This window comes from Eulemur rufifrons, chromosome 7, assembly GCF_041146395.1.
Source record: "Eulemur rufifrons isolate Redbay chromosome 7, OSU_ERuf_1, whole genome shotgun sequence".
NCBI lineage: Eukaryota > Metazoa > Chordata > Mammalia > Primates > Lemuridae > Eulemur > Eulemur rufifrons.
Window position 1 is genome coordinate 152721445 of NC_090989.1, and position 19435 is coordinate 152740879.

General features: G+C 45.7%; 1 protein-coding gene across 6 annotated transcripts in view; it reads right to left on the bottom strand.

Moving 5' to 3' along the window:
- The window catches only part of SCAP (SREBF chaperone), a 64105-nt gene that overhangs the window by 13482 nt on the left and 31188 nt on the right, over positions 1-19435 (bottom strand). For 4 of the 6 annotated variants that reach the window (XM_069475617.1, XM_069475619.1, XM_069475616.1 and 1 more), the window contains 2 exons: positions 9332-9461; positions 613-770 (listed from right to left, as the gene is read on the bottom strand). In XM_069475617.1, coding sequence (XP_069331718.1) covers positions 613-770; positions 9332-9461 — 288 coding nt within the window. Of the gene's footprint in view, positions 1-612; positions 771-9331; positions 9462-10566; positions 10786-19435 lie in introns of those variants that run through there. The other 2 variants (XM_069475620.1, XM_069475621.1) reach the window with 2 other exon arrangements.

The window sequence follows — 19435 nt, forward strand, 5'->3', positions numbered from 1 at the left end:
AGCGTGGGCATCATGGAAGCATGCATAGCCCTACCCACTAAAACACCTTGGCCAATTCAGTGGGTGAGTAGGAACGGGGTGAAAATTAGGGGCTTCATTTAGTTCACCAAATGTTTGTCAATACCATTAGCTAACCGAAACCTGGCAGTGATGCAGCCTGTGAAGCAAGCATAATCCAGAGACCTACGGATGGGCTGGGGAGCACCACCTAGCTGGGGCTTCAGAAGGTATCCCCAGGTAGAGCTTGCTTCTTGTCAGCAGAGCCGCCACCATTACATTCACATCTCAAAACCCACAGGCAGGAAGCCATGTGGATCACGAGTCAGTCAGCTCTCAGTGAGCACGTCACAGAGTCAGCCCAGTGGACACTTACTCTGAGATATAAGAACGAAGCCCAGGGCTCTGTTTGTGCCACCTGCATAGGTCCAGGGAGAAATGCAGCCACAGTGGACCCACAAGGGTGCTGAGAAACTCAAGGCTGGCTCACTCTCCATTCTTTTTGCTTGTTCTATTTCTGCAGAGCTGGCAGGCTCACTGGAGTTACCCTGAGGACAGGAACTCTCCCTTTAGTACAGAACGGGATTCACAGAGGCTGGAGTCTGAGAGGGGTACCTGTCTCTCAGCACGTGGTTCCGGATCTCTTCCACCAGCTGGAATGCCCGGGACAGAGGTGAGCGGAACACATCTACTGCCAGAAGGTTCTTGTGCCAGGGAAACACAGAGGACTTCACAAATATCTGTTGGATATAAGCCACTGGCGCACCCACATACTGCAGAAGAAATGGGGGAGGGAGCAGAAAGGTCAGTTCAGCACAAAAGGAAGAGACGTGGGTCCGATTCAACACAGGGAATCTACTAGCAAAAGCACTGTGGGACCAGGTGCGGGCAACCTACGACCCACAGGCCAAATCATAGCCCGGCACCCGCTTTTCTAAATCAAGGTTTACTGGAGCACAGTCATGCCCATTCCATTACTACTGTCTATGGCTGCTTTCACGCTACCACAGCAGAGTTTAGTGGTTGCGACAGAGATGGTTTGGCCCGCAAAACCTAAAATATTTACTATCTAGCCCTTTATGTAACATGCCTGTACACTGAGTACAGACCATAAGCTCCCAAGAGGATGTACCCTGTCTTACTGATCCAAGTTTTGCCACTTGCAACAGGGCAGTGGTTTTCAAAGATCAAAAGACCCAGTTGTAAATCCCAGCTCTCCAAATGTATGGCTTAGAAATACTTTTGAGTTCTCTGGATTTCAATTTCCTCACTGTGAAAAAGGGGCAACAACATTCACCCTGCGGCATGAAGAAGACGTATACACACAGGTATACTGAACAGTGTCTGCAGAGATTAACAGAAATATTAGCAATAAACAGTCGGGCACATCACTTTGACCCCAACAGCCCTATGGGAAGCAAGGAGAGGCGCAGGCATCGTGTTTGCCTAGGGTTTCATGCTCTAGGCGGGTGGCACAGGGACTTAAACCCAGGTCTTCTCACTGAACATCACATACTTTTCTCAGTAGAACCTGCCATCGACGCTTAAAGAGCTTACAATGGGCACATAAGTGACGAGAGTGTGCCTATGTGCAACTCCCAGTGATCAGTGTGTTGCACCCCTGACACCATGCTGGGTCAGCCGGGGCAGGGTTACAGCTCCGGGAGGAACTTAGAGGAGCCATGAGGCTACGGAAGGATTGGTGGGAGAGGGCCAGGGAGGGCATCTGAGGAGCAATGGATGCTGAGAGCACAGGCAGCCGGGAAGCATAAAAGAGTCCTGTCAGGTAATAATGGAGTCACAGGGAAGATGAGAGATGGGCTAGGATAAAGCCAGACTGAGCATCTGGATTATAACCAGTTGACAAAGCAAAGCCTGGGTGTCTCTAAGGTGGAGGGGCAAGCCAATGAAAGCAGCGCGCTGGAGAGACTACTCTGGAGTTACAACGTCAAGTGGAGACGAGGAAAGCCTGCCCACGGGGGCGATGCTCTCTGTGAGGTACAGGCTGGATGGGGCCGGGCCTGGCTGAGGGATGAGGGGGTTGTTGCCATGCCCGAGCTGCAGCTGGGAACTCCAAAAGGAATGTGTGTGGACGAAGGGAAGGCCATTAGGTCATTCAACGACGCCATACTCCAGGTTATCGCACTGGCCAGGGCCAAGATGCTGACCAGGCACAGCAAGTTAACACTTCCTGGGCCCCTGGCACAAAGGAACAACCTGAAACAACCACTTGGCCTTTGTGAAGTTTGAGTTTATGACACTGAATCTTAGTGAAGGCTCTGAGGACAGAAGGTATCATCCACTTTGTCTTCTGCACCACACTTAGCCCACTAGAATCTGCCCGTGGGTACAGAGGCACCCGGATGGAGCCAGCTGCCACAGGCTTGACCCTCACACCCACACAGGCCTGGGGGGGGAGGAGCACTAAACTGGTAGGGAAGATGTGGGCGGGGCCCACTACTCACTGTGCTGGGCTCTACCACAATCTCCACTTAACATTCAAGTGAGGCCGGGCGTGGTGGCTCACGCCTATAATCCTAGCACTCTGGGAAGCCAAGGCGGGTGGCTCGTTTGAGCTCAGGAGTTCGAGACCAGCCTGAGCAAGAGCGAGACCCCGTCTCTACTAAAAAAATAGAAAGAAATTAGCAGGACAACTAAAAATATATATACAGAAAAAATTAGCCAGGCATGGTGGCACGTGCCTATAGTCCCAGCTACTCGGGAGGCTGAGGCAGGAGGATCACCTGAGCCCAGGAGTTTGAGGTTGCTGTGAGCTAGGCTGACGCCATGGCACTCTAGCCCAGGCAACAGAGTGAGACTCTGTCTCAAAAAACAAAAAAAAACCAAAAAACAAAAAAAAACCAAAAAACAACAAACATTCAAGTGAGAAACCAACATGGAAAGGTGGCATTCTAGTGAGGGATGGAGGAAGAATAAGGGCCAGTGGAGTTTAGATGGCTCTGGGCAAAGAAGGACTCCCAACTAGATGGAAGCTGTGGTAGGCAGCCTTCTAACAGGGTACCCAGTAATCTGCACCTCCTGGTGCCCATGCCTTGTGTAATCCCATCTCTTTAACAGTGGGCTGGACCTAGGGAACTGCCTTTGACAAACAGAATACAGCCAAAGCAATGTTACCTTTGAGATTGGATTATAAGAGACTGACTCCTTCTCCCCACTGGCTCCCTTCTTTTGGAGTCAGCACGCTGATGAAACCGGCCATCACATTGTGAGTTGCTCTGTAAAGGCCTATGTGGCAAGGAATTGAGGGGACTTTCAGCCAATACCCCACAAGGAACTGAGGCCCTTGGTCCAACAGCCTGCAAGGAACCTGTTGGCAGCCAGCCATTGAGTGAGCTTGGAAGCAGATCCTCCCCCAGTTGACCTTTGAGATCACTGAAGCCTTGGCTGACAGCTCTATTACAGCGAGAGACCCTGAGCTGAAGGACCAGATAAGAAAACCAAGGGTCAGAGAGATAAAGTGATGTGTCCAAGGTCACACAGCTGATAGGCAGCAGAGCCAAGATTAAAACCCAGGGCTACGTGATTCCCAAGCCCATTTTTTCCTCTACAGCCAACCTTCCTGGGTAGTTTTGAACAATGTGAGAACAAGACACAGAAGGAAAGACCCAGCATAAGCAGCGAGGGAGAAGAGCTGAGGTCCTGGGTACTTCCGGAGTCTCTGGCCCCCGCTGTTCATAATATGAGGTCCCTGCCCAGAGCTTCTTAGAAACTCTCTGGCCAGTCTCAGGCTGCCACCACAAACACTGCAATGCTGGCCTTGGAATCTCAGCGTGGAACAAGCCCAGCCACCTCTGTGGACTTGCCCAGCAGGGTGTGAAGTTCAGGTTTCCATAATAAGCTGGTCTACGGGAGCCAGGCCAGTGCTGGAGACCTCAGGCTTTTAAAAAATATAATCTTTCCTTTATATTTAGATATAGCAACCTAGAGCTCCAGGTATTTTATCTTTACCCTGACCCACCCAGGGAACCCACCCATGTTCCCTTCAGAACATGATATAGAGGACTCCTGTCACTCAGCTCTTCCGGAGAAAAAGGCTCCTGATCCTCATCCTCCAGCCCTGGTGGGCAAGGGTGTGTGGTGAGAAGAGCAGACTCCGGAGACTCACCTGGATCCACGTTCTAGCTCCACCACTCCCTGGCTATATGCCTTGGCAAGGGTCTCTATGCTCCCCAAGCCTTAGTCCCTTACTTACTGAGGGAAAAGGGAATAAAATTTCAGACCTCACCAGATCACTGTGAGGACCAAACAAAACAATGCATGTGAACCATTTAGCAAAGTGTCTAGCTGAAAATATATTAGTTATAACTTTTCCATTATCCCTTAAAACTACAAAAACTAGAGTTGGCATCCCAGGCATAGTCATCTCAGTCTCCAGGCTTCTCCAAGTTCAGTAAGATTGATCTTTTTAGCACACCATTTTCATTGTGTCATTGCTCTAAGGGAATGGCTTCCAACTGCCCACAGAATTGAAGTTTAAACTCCACAGCCTAGGATTCAACTTGGTCCCACCTATGCTATCATCTGCCTCCAAGAAAAACAGCAGAGTCACTGTTTTCTAAATGAGTCAAGCTATTTCTTTATTCAATAAGAAACCTTTCTTGAATTTCTATTATGTATAAAACATTGGAGTATATAAATTTGAATGAAACAGGACTCCAACAGGGTTGCAAGATAGAGCACAGAGGAGAAGCAGGACATACAGCTGCAAGAGAGCTGGGGAAGGCGTCCTGGAGAAAGTGACACTGAACTGAGGGTAAAGCCTAAGATAGTGCACACTACAAGGCAGTTGAAGCACCTGAAACTTCCTCCTCCTCCTCCTCCTCCTCTCTGCTTGGCCAGCCAGACTTGATCAATGACAACGATGACAATGGTGATAGCCATGAACATTTGTTGGATGCAAACAATAGGCCAGGCACTGTGCTAAACCCTTGCATTCTTTCACTTAATGATAGGATGACAACATATGATGTATTAATAGGTACAGTTATTATCCCTATTTTATGAATGCAGAAAGTAAGGCACAAAGGTGTTAAGTAACTTGCCCAAGGTCACACAGCTGGGAAATGAAAAGTCTCTGCTGTTTCTGCTTTGCTCTTTACTTCCTCTGCTAAAAACATCCCTCTATCCAGAGATAATTGCCCTTCTTCAAAAGTGGCCACAAAGCCACTGATCACAGTGACTCCAACACAGGCTGGACCTAACTCTAACACGAAGATCTGGCGGGATGGATTAGAATCCTTTCTGGAGGACACACAAATGTGCACCTGCAGGGTACAGCCATCATCCCATTGTAGAGAAGCACCTCAGCAAAAGGGGAGAAGGAGGGCTACATAAAAAGAAAGCCAGCTCCAGCACGTAGAAAGATCCACAATTCAATGAAAAGAAACCAAAACAACACAATACAAAATAGGCGCAACATTTGAACACACTACACAAAGGAAGTTAGGCAAATACAGTGAGGTCCCTAGTCATCTGGGAAATGAAAATTAAAATCACAATGAGATCTCTCGATGTATCTATTAGAATGGCTTTTTAAAAAGCAAAGAACTGACAATACCAAGAACTCTACAGCACAAAGACTAAATCTTATTGTATGGAAATTGAAAAAATAATAATTTAGGTCAAGGGATATGAAAACAATGACATTTCATCTCTGTAGTCTTCTTTTCAAAAACCAAAGTCCAGGCCGGGCGCGGTGGCTCACGCCTGTAATCCTAGCACTCTGGGAGGCCGAGATGGGCAATCGTGTGAGCTCAGGAGTTCGAGACCAGCCTGAGCAAGAGCAAGACCCCATCTCTACTAAAAATAGAAAGAAATTATATAGACAGCTAAAAATATATATAGAAAAAATTAGCCGGGCATGGTGGCGCATGTCTGTAGTCCCAGCTACTCGGGAGGCTGAGACAGTAGGATCGCTTGAGCTCAGGAGTTTGAGGTTGCTGTGAGCTAGGCTGACGCCACGGCACTCTAACCTGGGCAACAGAACGAGACTCTGTCTCAAAAAAAAACAAAACAAAACAAAACAAAACCAAAGTCCAAAGTGTATCAGGTTTCCTTAGTTTTTGACTGAAGTCCTTTTTTTTTCCAGCATCCTACCCAGGATGCCACATTACATTTAGCTGCTGTGTCTCCTGAGGCTTCTCTTAGCTTGTGACAGTTTCTCAGCTTTTCCTTGTTTTTGCTGATCTTGATAGTTTTAAGGAGTCCTGGTCAGGTATTTTGTAGAGTGTCCCTCCACTGGAATTAGTCTGATGTTTTATTCATGATTACACTGGGGCTATGGGTTTGGGGGAGGAAGATCACAGAGGTAAAGTATCCTCCTCTTCACATGTCAAGAGTATATGCTATCAACATGATTTATCACTGTTGATATTAACCCTGATCACTTTACTGAGGAAGCGTTTGTCAGGTTTCTCTACTGTAAAGTTACCTTTTCCCCGCTCCATATGGTTCTCTCTAGAAGGAAGTCACAATGCGCAGTCCAAACTTAAGGAGTGGGGAGGCCAGAGGCGATGGTTTACATCTGTAATCCCCGCACTTTGGGAGGCTGAGGCAAAAGACAGCTTGAGAACAGGAGTTCGAGACCAGCCTGAGCAAGAGCGAGACCCCCTCTATACCAAAAATAGAAAAATTAGCTGGGTGTGGTGATGTACACCTGTAGTCCCAGCTACCCGGGAGGCTGAGGAAGAGGGATTTCTTGAGCCCGGGAGTTCGAGGCTGCAGTGAGCTTGTGCCACTGCACTCTAGCCTGGGGAACACAGAGAGACCCTATCTCTTAAAAAATATGTAAATAAATGAAAATAAAAATAAAACAGTGGGGAGTTATGTTTCACCTCCCTGAGCGAGAAGTAGCTACATATATTATTTAGAATTTTTTTGCCCAGGATATTTGTCTATTGTTGCCATTTATTCAATCTTATAGACTCAGGATGGACTCATGGGCATTTATTTTATACTTTGCATTATAATTCAATACTGGTTTATTTTATTGTAAAAATTGCTCTAGCTATGACCATTGGGAGCTCTTTCAATTTGTCTCTATGTCTCTTTGACATATACTTATTCTAAACTTTAAAAATTTTTGTCTTCCCTTCCCAACCAGAGTGAGATCTCCTCAAGGACAGTGAGACTCTCTCTGTCCCCCACATCATCCTGCTGGGCACACCAGAGACATGACATGCAATACACGAGTGTTCAACAGAAGAATGAGTGAAGCAATGAAGTTCTGGTTCCGTGGTGTGGAGAGTAAGTGCCTGCAGTGTGCTGCCCAGTGCCTGAGCCTCCTAATTTTCCTTAGGAAACCATCCTCTCTCATCTCAGCCAGGTGATGACAACTAGGGGAAGTCAACAATGAAGGACCTACCACTGGCCACAGGGCATGGGATGCGGATAGGCAAATAAACCCACTCAGAGCCAGCTGGGATCCCTCTCAGCCTCCACTGGATTGGATGTTGCAAAAACATGGAGCTGAAGCTGCCAGAGCCGCTCTCAGGAAGACCAAGAGTGGAGCTGACCCAGACAGGACAAAGCTAAGAAATGCACTCCTTTTGAGGCCCAAACCATGTTATGCTGAAGTCAGCCCTACCCCAGGCTATGAGTCACATGTGCCAAAAAATTCTCTTTTCACTAAGTCAGTTTGGGTTGAGTTTTCTGTTCCTCAAAACTAAAACAGTCCTCACCACTCCCGGTATTGCTGGCCTGTATTTTTATCATGGACAGTCAGTGGAGGTGAGATAACTGACCACTGAGCTGCAAGATACCAGGTGACTGCCCCGAGGCCTGAGTCTCCTTCCCAATCCTCCAGGGGATGGGGGCTCCAATCAGAAAGAGATAAAATGGACAATACTCTGATTCCTGAGCCCTCAAGTTATTCTGCACACCCACCTAATATCATCGCAAGCCAACGAAGAGCACTAAGGAAGTTCAAAGAGCTCACAAACCAACCAACCCCCTTACAGCCTTATCATTAAACATCTATTCCACACCACCAGGCCCACTGAACTCTAATAGTCAAGAAACATCCACAAATACAGGCTACCTTGCTGGGATCTGGGAACCATCAGTTCCCTTCCATGGTAGACTGCTTTAGGAGGTTAATGGAGGTAAAAGGTTTAACCACGAAGGTCCCAGAGTGAGCCAACGGCCAAGCTGGGACGTGAAGCTACAGAACTGGTTTCTGCCAGCATCAGACTATGTGCCCTCTGACCTTCATAGGCACAGGCCCAAGATGCCAGATTTGTGCACTTCCCATTGACACCACGTGTAGTTGTAACACATACCTATCTTTCCAGTCTCTATTTCAGCAACAGCAGAGTCAATTTCATAACAAGTTATCTGGCTGCTACATTAGCCAAAAAGGAAATGGGAAGGAATGTGTTATCGCTGTCAGATAGAAAGTAGGAGATGAGCTCTGTTCCCTGGGCTTTGGTTTTCCTACTCAACAACAGACTCTGCAAGTCCAGCACCAACCCAGGGGCCAAAGCACAATACATGAAGGAAGGGCACTTTGTCCATTACCTGGCAGGTAAAAGGTGAGAGGAGCTAACGAGTTTGTATGAGTTCCAAATCATGAGGGCAGAATTACAGTGAGTTAAGTCCCATGCTTGAGCCGCTCAACTGGAGACTGTTTTTTCTCATTTATATCAGTGCTCCCCGAGAGAGACAGTCAACCAGGAACAGTATGGTCCAGAAGCAGTGGGCTATGGTCAGGAGACCTAGAGTTCCAATCCTGTGTTGACTCCTTATAAACTGAGTACCTGAGCCACGTAGTCACTCTGGGCCCTAGCTTCCTTATCTGTAAAAAAAAAAAAAATCAAAACCCTGCACTTTTTACCTGACTGGATTATGAGGATAAAATAGGACCTAGGGGATCTGAGAAAATTAGGTGCACACTGCAAACACTAGACAGTGTTGGGACTCTGATGCTAGCACACTCTAGGGATGCTCAGGTGTCCTCCTGACTGCCCAGGGACAAGGAGGAGATGGCCTGTCTGCCAGGACACTGCCCTGCACCTGCACATGGTATGTGAGCAGCCCAGGGTATGAATCCAGGCCCAGCTGGCCACAGCTAGGACAACTGCAGATCCCAGTTTTTCCAGAAAAGCCACACTGTTATTGCATCATTTAGTGTTTCCTTTCAGTAAAGGTTATTCATTAAATGCATAACTAAATATTTCTGGTGCCTTTGTAAAGCTGTTCAAGTACATGAATTCACAAATCAGAAGCTAACCACCCTCCCCCTCGATCCCAAAACCCTGCTTCAGCAATGTCCACCTGACCCTGTGCTCTTCTCAGGAACATGCTGAGCACCTACCCACTCCGGCTGCTCATTAGGCTCTCCATGTTTGCGGTCAGAGTCCGCAGGTGGGGGCGAGTAATCCTTCACAGGAGTCGTGAATTCCACGGGGCCTGTCCCTGGCAAGGGGAGCTTCAGCAGTGGGTAGCTGGGATGAACAAAAAGGAGAGAAGAGTTAGGACACTATGAGGAGCAGAGTCTTCTCTGAGATAGCAGTGACATAAGAACCACTGCAGTTGCAACTAAATTCTCTCTGCCAGGAAGACTGTACAAATGTACAAAATATTAGAATCATAAAATTTCAGACCTGAAAGTCAGAAGTCATCTAGATAAGAATTTTTCAAATGTATTTTAGTCATATAAAGCTTATAAGACAGCCCAATAAATAAACTGGTTAAATGTTTTCAGAGACTCAATAAAGGCAAGATGCTGAAAATGAAACATAAAAAACTTCTTGTCAAGTTAGGTATAAGACAACGATTAAAAAACTGGGAGGAAACTATAAAAATCCAAAAGGATTCCAACTCAGATGCCTGAGCAATTGCTCCATTTAAAAAGACCATGAAGCTGGGCATGGTGTTATGCGCCGGTAATCTCAGCTACTAGAGAGACTGAGGTGGGAGGAATACTTGAGCCCAGGAGCTGGAGGTTACAGTGGGCTACAGTTGTGCCACTGCATTCCAGCCTGGGTGGCAGAACGAAAAAAAAAAAAGAAAAAAAACCAAATTGTACCTGAGACTACAACATAAAAGTATCTTTGGGAAAGATGAAAACCTGCTTATGCTGAGTCACAAAAGGCACTACACCTTGACATCTCCCCTTTAGCTATCACCCTAGAATCTCGAATATGATCAATCTGAGGAGGACAAACAGCCAAGATGAAATTCCACTGGCAGAAGGAGCTAAGTAGGGTTTGCTTCTCCCACCTCCTTCTCCCTTTTTGGACCTGCTTTCTTATCTGTCCATTTCAGGGGGTGGTGCTACCAATAACTGGCCACCAGTAGCCTGGTGGTTTTTCTCAGTAGTCCTTCATTCAACAACTATTTAAACATCAACTCCAGGCCAAACATTGTGCAAGGCCCAGAAGTGAACAAGACAGACAAGATCACTGCTCCCCTAAAATTGACATTCTAGTTGGGGCGGCCGGTGGTTAGAAGAGCACACTGGAGGGGGATAAGCAAGAGGGAACGGCAGGAGACTGACTCAGACAGGCAGGCAGAATCCCAAGCAAGAAAAGACTGGACTTTACTTACAGCAATTCAAAGTCCATGATGCCCCAGGTGATAGACTTCCCAGGCCACTTCCTGCCAATCCAATCTTCACACTCCCAATTTGTGCCTGTCTGATCACCAGCCACCTAAGGCCTGGGTCATCCAGTTATCTATCTGGTGGTCACCTTAGCCCCAGGGGTCATCCCCTTCCTGAGCCACCTCTGCGCATCAAGGCCTGTCTGCCACTTGTCTCCCTGAGCACAGGGTCCCTTAGGCCGCCAACCAGGTCACCTCAAAGCCACACCTCCCTCTCCTGAGATTTGGTGCTTTGTTCCCAGAAACAGGTTTTCAAAACACTGTTCCCTCTCAGCTCGTTTTTCCCTGCCAGTTTGGGGAGAACCAGAGTCTGCAAGTCCCCTCCGCACCCCCAGCAATACACCACAGCCCACGAAGGAAGTCCAGTCACTGCCTCCCCCTTTCGGCGATTTTTAATTGAATTCACTGTCTTTTCCTTTTTGAGATCTTCTTTATATGTTCTAGATGTGAGGCCTGAGTCCTTTTTCCATGTATGTGTTTACAGCTGTCAACTCCCTCTTGTGCTGTTTTCACTGTATCCCCTAAGTTTTAGTATATTGTGTTTTTGTTTTCATCGTCTCAAGGTATTTTCTAATTTCCCTTCTGATTTCTTCTTTGACCCATTGTTTTAGAGTATATTGTTTAATTTCCAAATATTGGTCAATTTTCCAATTTTCCTTCTGCTACTGATTTTTAGTTTCATTCCACTGTGATTAGAAAAGATACTTTGTATGATTTTAATCTTTCAAAATTTATGAAGACTTGTTTGTGGCCCAACACATGGTCTATCCTGGAGAATGTTCCATGTGCACTTCAGAAGAACGTGTATTCTGCTACTGTTGGGTAGAGTGTTCTGTACATGTTTATTACATCTAACCTGTTCATGGTGTTCAAGTTCTCTGTTTCCTTACTGATTTCCTCTGGCTGTTTTATCCATTACTAAAAGTGGAGTATTGAAGTCTCCAACTTTTACTGCAGAATTATCTATGTCTCACTTCGATTCTGTAAATTTTTGCTTCATATATTTTGGATTTTTGTTATTAGGTGTATGTGTTTATAACTGTTATACCTTCTTATTGTATTGAAACATTTATCAATATATAATGTCCTTCTGTCTCTTGTAACTTTTTTGATTTAAAGTCTATGTTGTCTGATAATATAGCCCCTCCAGCTCTCTTTTGGTTACTATCTGCATGAAATTTCTTTTACTATCCTTTCACTTTCAATCTGTATTCTTATATCTAAACTATAGTGTATATTTAAAGTGTCTTAGAGATAGCATATAGATGGATCTTGCTTTTTTAAAATCTCATCTGCCAATCTCCTTTTAACAGTTTAGTCCATTTCATTTAATGTAATTACTGATAAAGGATATATTTATGCCATTTAGTTGTTTTCGGTATGTCTTACACATTTTTTTGTTCCTCAATTCCTCCATTATTGCCTTTCTCTTGTATTTGATTTTTCTGTAATATGCCATTTTGATTCTCTTCTTTCCTTTTCCATATGTTTAAAGTTAATTTCCTAGTGGTTACCTTGGGGATTATAATTAACATCTTAAACTTACAGCAACCTAGTTTGAATAATGTTGTTATAGAGCAGATCAACAGCAAATTAGAGCCAGTAGAACAAAGGGTCAGCAAACTTGATTATAAAACAACTAAAATTAACCAGCCTGAGATCAGTTTCAATAATACACAAACACTCTGCTCCTATATATATTCGTCCCTCCCACTTTATATTGTTACTGTCACAGACTACATCTGTATATACTGTATGCCCATTAACATAGGTCTATAATTATTGTTTAATGCATTTCCCTTTTAAATCACAAAAGAAAAAGAAGCTCCAACCCAAACCAAAAGTACTATCATACGGTTACCTTTACCAGTCATTGTTCCTTATTTTTTCTTATGGTTTCAGTCACTGTCTAGTGGCCTTTCATTTCGGCCTGACAGATTTCCTTTAGCATTTCTTATAGGGGAGGCCTACTGGTAACAAATTCTTTTGGCTTTTATTCACCTGGAAATGTCTTAATTTCTCCTTTGGTATTGAAGGATAGTTTTGCTGAATACAGAATCGTTGGTTGGAAGCTTTTTCCCCCCTTAAGTATTTTCATCCCAATGCCTTCTGGCCTCTATGGTTTCTGAGGAGAAATCAGCTTTTAATCTTAGTGAGACAAGTCGCTTCTCTTTTGATGCTTTCAAAAACCAAGGTTCAGCTGTTTGGTTTTTGGACCAAAAGCTATTTTTGGACATAACTAAAGTTCTGCTGGGGAAAGCACTGCACAGTGCCTGGGTCTGCCCTGGCTTTTGGGTGCAGAGAGGAGTCACAGGGCCCAGAGCTGAGACTGCTGGAGCTCTACTGTACAAGATGAAGCCAGGCAGTACATTTCATGTATCTGCATTCAACTTCCACAAATAGCTGTTCAAAAATACACCAATTAAACACAACCTGTTTCTCAAGATCTGAACTATTAAATGTAACTGTGAATTCCAGGAGTCTGAACATTCCAGTAGGAAGAGAATGAAAGGCAGCAAACTTTAAAGTGACCCCTTCTTAGGATAAAATCTCAGAAAAAAGTCCACAAGCTTTGAAATGCTTAAAATGGCCCACAGTCCTTCTTCAACCTTGCCCTGGAACCACACGGAACTCCCTGGTTTGTCCCCTCCTCTCTTGCTTCTGAGGCTCTGAACCTGTGGTAACAGGTTTGCCCATTCTTCTCCTAGATGACTCGATCTTCGAGGCCTCAGCTGTAGTATCATTTGCCCCAGGAAGTCTTTTTCCTTTCCTCAAAGTCTGTTTTGGGACTCCTCCTCCTATGAGTTGCCAAAGTACCCATACTCAACCCTAACATGACTCTTATCACTGACAGTAGACCTGCTTGTTTCTGTGAAGCAATGATGGTGGTTTCTAACTCTTACTGAGCACATACTATGTGCCAGCCACTGATCTAAGTGCCTTCCATCTATTTACTCACATAAGCTGCACCACAACCCAATGAGGTATGCAGAAGTTATAGCTCTTCTACAAAGTAAAAAAACTAGTATGTGAACACAGGCAAACTGGCCCCAGAGTCTATGCTCCTAACATCACACTACACTGCCTCATATTACATTTCTGTTTTGTTTGAAAATTTTAACCACCATGTATTCCTTTTAATTACAGGTGAGAGGAAAATGCCAAGAAAAAGATTCTACAAAAATGCAAAAGGCAAGGAAAGGAATAATCACTCTGTATGGCTACCAAATTCTAGACCAAAAGGAAACCTTGGAAGGAAAGTATAAGGCAATTTTCAGAAGTAAAAATGCTCAGTTTCCCAAGGTCAAAAAAAAGGCTAAAGACATTTTAAGAAAGAAACTGCCCAGGGATGTCTACCACCCTGCCATGTTGTTTCTGCAAAACTCATTTCAAGAACCAGATTGTATCTTGGTGCATCCTTATCTTACAGGGACAGAGGAAATGAAACACAACTTCCCTTGTCTTTCCTGTCTCAGCTCCACCCATCCAGCTTTTCAGGCCAAGCACTTCGATCTTGACTCTTCTCTCTCAGACTCCACATCTGGTCCTCAGAAAATCCTGAGGGCTCTACCTTAAAAACATATCTATTAGGCTGGGCCTGGTGGCTCATGCCTGTAATCCTAGCACTCTGGGAGGCCAAGGTGGGAGGATCGTTTGAGTTCAGGAGTTGGTGACCAGCCTGAGCAAGAGCAAGACCCTGTCTCTACTAAAAACAGAAGAAATTAGCCATCTCTACTAAAAACAGACGAAATTAGCTGGGCAGAGTGGCACACGTCAGTAGTCCCAGCTACTCAGGAGACTGAGGCAGGAGGATCGCTTTAGCCCCAGAGTGTGAGGTTGCTGTGAGCTAGGCTGACGCCACAGCACTCTAGCCTGAGTGAGACTCTGTCTCAAAACAAACAAACAAACAAACAACCCCGTATCTATTAAATAAAATCAATCATGTCTCACCATCTCCATTGCTTACACTTAGACTAAGCAACCATCAACTCTCACCTGGAATAGCATACTAATGTCGATGACTCCCTGATTCCATCCTTGAAATCACTTCTTTATGTCCTAGCCAGGTATGGAACTGAAGTCCAAATTTCTCAGCATGGCTTACAGGGTGCATTAGTATCAGAGCCCTCCTCTCCTGCTCTGTCCTGTCTGGTATCCCCTAAGTCCCTGTCGGCCATGTACCACACACCTTTCTGCTACCAGGCCTATACAGCCTGCTCCCTGCATCTGGCCACCCAAGGCATCCCTAGAGGCCGCTGGTGCCCTACTTATCCCCTCTGATCTTATTTCTGGGCATGCTGGCTCAACTACCAACTGCCAGCACTTGAACCTCTTTGCCTGAAAGTGTTCTATTGCTATTAGAGGCCACTCTGCCTAAGTAAGACAGGCCACAAGTGATGGGAATTAATACTAACTGACAGCAACCCTCAATCAGTGGTTGATACTGCTATTGTATCAATTAGGAGTCAGCAGACAACCACCCATGGGTCACATCCAGCCCACGGCCTCTTTTTGTGTAGTCTGTGGGCTAAGAATAGTTTTTACATTTTTTAAAGTTTACATAAAACAAAAAAAGAAAACAGAGAAAAATGTGACAAAGACTCCATGTGGCCTGCAAGGCCTAAAACATTTACTATCTGGCCCTTTATGGAAAGAGTCTGCAGACACCTGGCCTGGGCAGTCCTGCTCCCCGACACTAGGTGGGTCGTGCTGAGGGCATGTTCTGCACTGTTGCTCGGTGTTCCCAGTGAGATCACTCTCAGTTGCCCAAGCTGGTAACCTGCTAGATGATGCACCTTTCCTGGTATCTCACTTCCCCACCTCCCTACACCAGTGCTCATTTCCTCTCATACATAAGCTACTTATTACTGAAATCCTTGCCTCTGAGAGACCCCAAACTAAAACTTGGGTTTTGTAAGTGAAGTCCTGTGGACCAATGGAGTTTGCGCTGAGGGCTTGGACTATAGGTTCATGCATCATCCTTCCTCCCAGGGACAGGTTCTCAACCATCAGTGCCTCTACCCCTTTGCATTCCAAGACCTGGCCTTCCCTTCCATGCCAAGGTGGTCCATCTGCTGCCACCTCTGGCAGGGGCCTGAGTGCAAAAGCAAAGACTGTTAGGGTCAGAAGCACACACCCTGCTGTGTGTTGGGGCAAGGTGAGGCGGTGGCCATCCACATTCCAGACTGGCAGCACCACAGCACATCTCGTGGGCATTTTAGTGGGCATAAGACTTCCATCTATTCCCTTCAAAGTATATTTCAGTACCTTTAATGGTACTTTTCCCCCCGCTTTTTGAATAAGCAGCCCTGCATTTTCATGTTGCACTGGGTCCAATAAATTATATAGATGGTCTTGACTCTACATTCCTCCCATTCTCAACCCCAGTCGTCTGTGATGGGAAGCTCAGGAGTCACTGAGGACATCCAGAGGAAGCAACCACAGAAATGACTCAGAGAAGATGTCATGCAAGACTCTTCCTTGGAGACATGGAGGGTGGGAGATGCTTTCTCTCTTCTCTTCCCACAGGTAAAAAATACAGGACAAGAGGTTGGGTAGTGAACGACTAGAAGAGGATATTTCTGAGATCCTGATTGCCCTTCTGTTGGGCACAAAGGAATCTTAGGGTGTTGGGTAATAAAGGAGTCTTTGACCTCCTACAGGCCTTTGAGAGCTTTTACAGGACCTATCTGTGAGGCCATGGGTAACTTCTGCTTGGGAAGAGGCTCTGGCTTTGCAATGTTGAACAAGTCAGGGCCATGGAGCAGCTGCAGGGAGCTGGTCACTTGAGTTCTCTTGAGTCTAGACTTTAGGACAGAGGTCAAAGGCACTTTAGGACTTTATTATCAGCTATTCAGCCTCGCTATTCACAGCACAATGGCACAGGCACAGACAGGCTTCAGTTACTCAGATTTCTTTCTTGTTCACTATATATGTGTGTGTGGTGTGTGTGTGTGTGTGCGTGTATAGAACAACCACATAGGCACAGAAAGAGGGAACCTGTTTCAAAGACCTCTGTTTATGTACCCAAGGGGCCACGGTGATCATAGAGAAACTTTAGATGTGGGCAGACAGGGGAAAAAGGTTGAGAAGTGGAGACCACCACAACTGAGATGTTCAGCCTCAGCCTAAGGGTATTGCTTTCCTGCAGAGAAAAAAGAGTAGGAAAGGGGCCAAGTCTGTTCTCAAACACCCACAGGTTGCTCATCCTTCAAGAGGTTTAGCATGGCTTCATCACGATTCCAACAACTTCTCCAAGTTAAAATCCACGTTCTCTCACTATGAACAGCAGTTTGTAGAATCACAAGTAACCCAATGACTCTGACATTACTTTCTGACCTACACACAGGGTAGTCTAGCTAACATGGCACCCAAACACAATCCTTCACCCCATGGTGCACCCACCGCTTACCAGGGCAGGTCTGGAACAACAGCACCTTCTGCCTTGCTGAGCCGCTGCTGGGACACATCTCAGGTCCCAGTGCTTAACTTTTAGGAAATCTAAACACCTCTTGCCACAGTGTCAATTTGCTACAAGTTTCATCAGATTTTCCCAGAGGAAAGAGCAGTCACTGTGCCCAGGGGCCAGGCAGCAAGAACAGCTAACTATAGCTCACTTGCAAGGCTCATCACTGAGGTCATGTGAAGTAGCATGCTTGGCTCTTAGTCAGGTAAACCTGCAGCCTCAACAATAGCTGAGAGAAGAAAGTCACACATCCTCAGTGCTGTTCAAGGGGAGACTGACTCTCCGTTTACATATGCCCTCTCTCACTCCCAGAATTCTCTCTCCACTTGATGGAGACAGGCACCTTCCTAAGCTGTCATTGACCACCATCCCCTCTAGTGAACTGGGTCTTTTGCAGCTCAGGTGGCTGTTAGATCTGTACACGGATACTAAGTGCAGCAGTCCTTTGGGTTCAAGCTGAACAAGTCTCTCATCCCAGGAACAATAAAAGGTTAGCAATTAAATAGAACCTGAATATCTAAGGAAACTACTAAAAGCTGTCTATTATCAATACTTTGTTTTCTGTGGCAGCCTGAGGCTCTGGCAGAAGAGGGAGTTGCTCTGGACAGAAAAGCTTCCTGGCATCGGGTGCGGTGGCTCACACCTGTAATCCTAACACTCTGGGAGGCCAAGGCAGGAGGACTGCTTGAGCCCGTGAGTTTGACACCACCATGAGCAAAAGCAAGACGCCGTCCGTCTCTATTAAAAACAGAAAAACTAGCTGGGTGTTGTGGTGCACACCTGTAGTCCCAGCTACTCGGGAGGCTGAGGCAGGAGGACCACTGAGGCAGGAGGTGAGCTAGGCTGACACCATGGCACTCTAGCCCGGGCAACAGAGCGAGACTGTCTCAAAAAAAAAAAAAAAAAAAAAAAGAGTATGATTGTACAGAAGGGTTTTCTCTCTTCAAAGCAAAACAGGACAACTACAAAAATTACAGGAAACCACAATGCCATTAGAGAGTGAAACCAAAGGAGGAAAGCAGATGCTCAGAGAGGCATGCCAGGGTATTAGCCTATCTTTTTGTTGAGGGAATGGTAAGATGAATGAGTACCCCACAGTGAAGGAGGCAAGAAACATGCCACTTATTCTCCCTGCAGGGCTTAGCTCAGGTGTTCTCCTCCCAGGAAGCCTCCCTGACATCATCTCCCTTTGCACCATGGCCAGGTCATATCTGCTATGCACACTATCCAATGACAGAGGTCTCAGACTATAGGTTTTTGAGGGAAGGGACTGCATTTCTGTATCATGGTCTGGCACAGTGCTTGGCACATATTATAGCCACCTTTATGAAAGTGGCTATAAAGCCCACCTTTATGTTTTCACCTCAATTTCTGTTGAATAGAGCCACTTGCCTCAAAAGGGCTCTCTGTTCTCTGTCTAGGCAGATCCTATCTGGCCGTTTCTGGCCCACCACACACAGCTGGGACCCTCTTTCTTAGGCCTCTTGTTCAAGGAGTAAACACCTTGCAATGAAAGGTATCAGCACCAGTGTTCTTCAAAGAAATTCTTACCACCATGGTAGAGTGGAGAAAGTATAGCTTTTGATCTGCCTGATGGACCTGCCAGCTGCAGCAACCACTTACTAGCCCTCCACGCAAGTCTCATCACCTTTAAAAGAACTAGGAAATAATGATCTCCAAGGATGTTAGGAGACTGAATGAAATGCCACATGTAACGGCACCTGAAGACCTACATAACTGATGGTCAATAAAGATTAATCTTCCTTCCTTCCCTCCAGCCCAAATCTACCCTAAGCCTCACCCATGCCTTTCTCAGAACTGAAGTTCAGCCAAGTGCTCTTGGGAGATATAAGGTAAGCATTTGCCCAGCTCAGCTGCACCTGGACCGTACTTGTAATTAAATATTGTCATTATCATATCTACCTATTCCCCCAACCCCTCCATCCCATTCTAATTCACCCCAAGCTAGGGAAGTGTCCTCCATACTTGAGAACTTAGCCATTTCATAAGCTTTTCATACCAGAGGCCCTCTCATCATCTATCCAGGGACAGTATTTTGAAACATTTGTATGATATCAAATTATTCATTCAAAGATAAGATCCAACTGCACCCAAGCAACTGCTATACACATTCTATGTTCCCTGCCCAGGAAGCTGCCTGGTTTCTGCCCACTACACCCAATCCCCAGAAGATGAATGGCAAAGCAGAAACATTCTTTCCTTTTCCTGTAGCTAGAGCTGTCTTTGTAAAAAGGGAATAACAGCAACAACTACCTCTTCAACTTAACCCCCTTCAACAGCAGTGATAATGACCATGAGTGCCACCACAACTGCTGCTATAGAAATCAA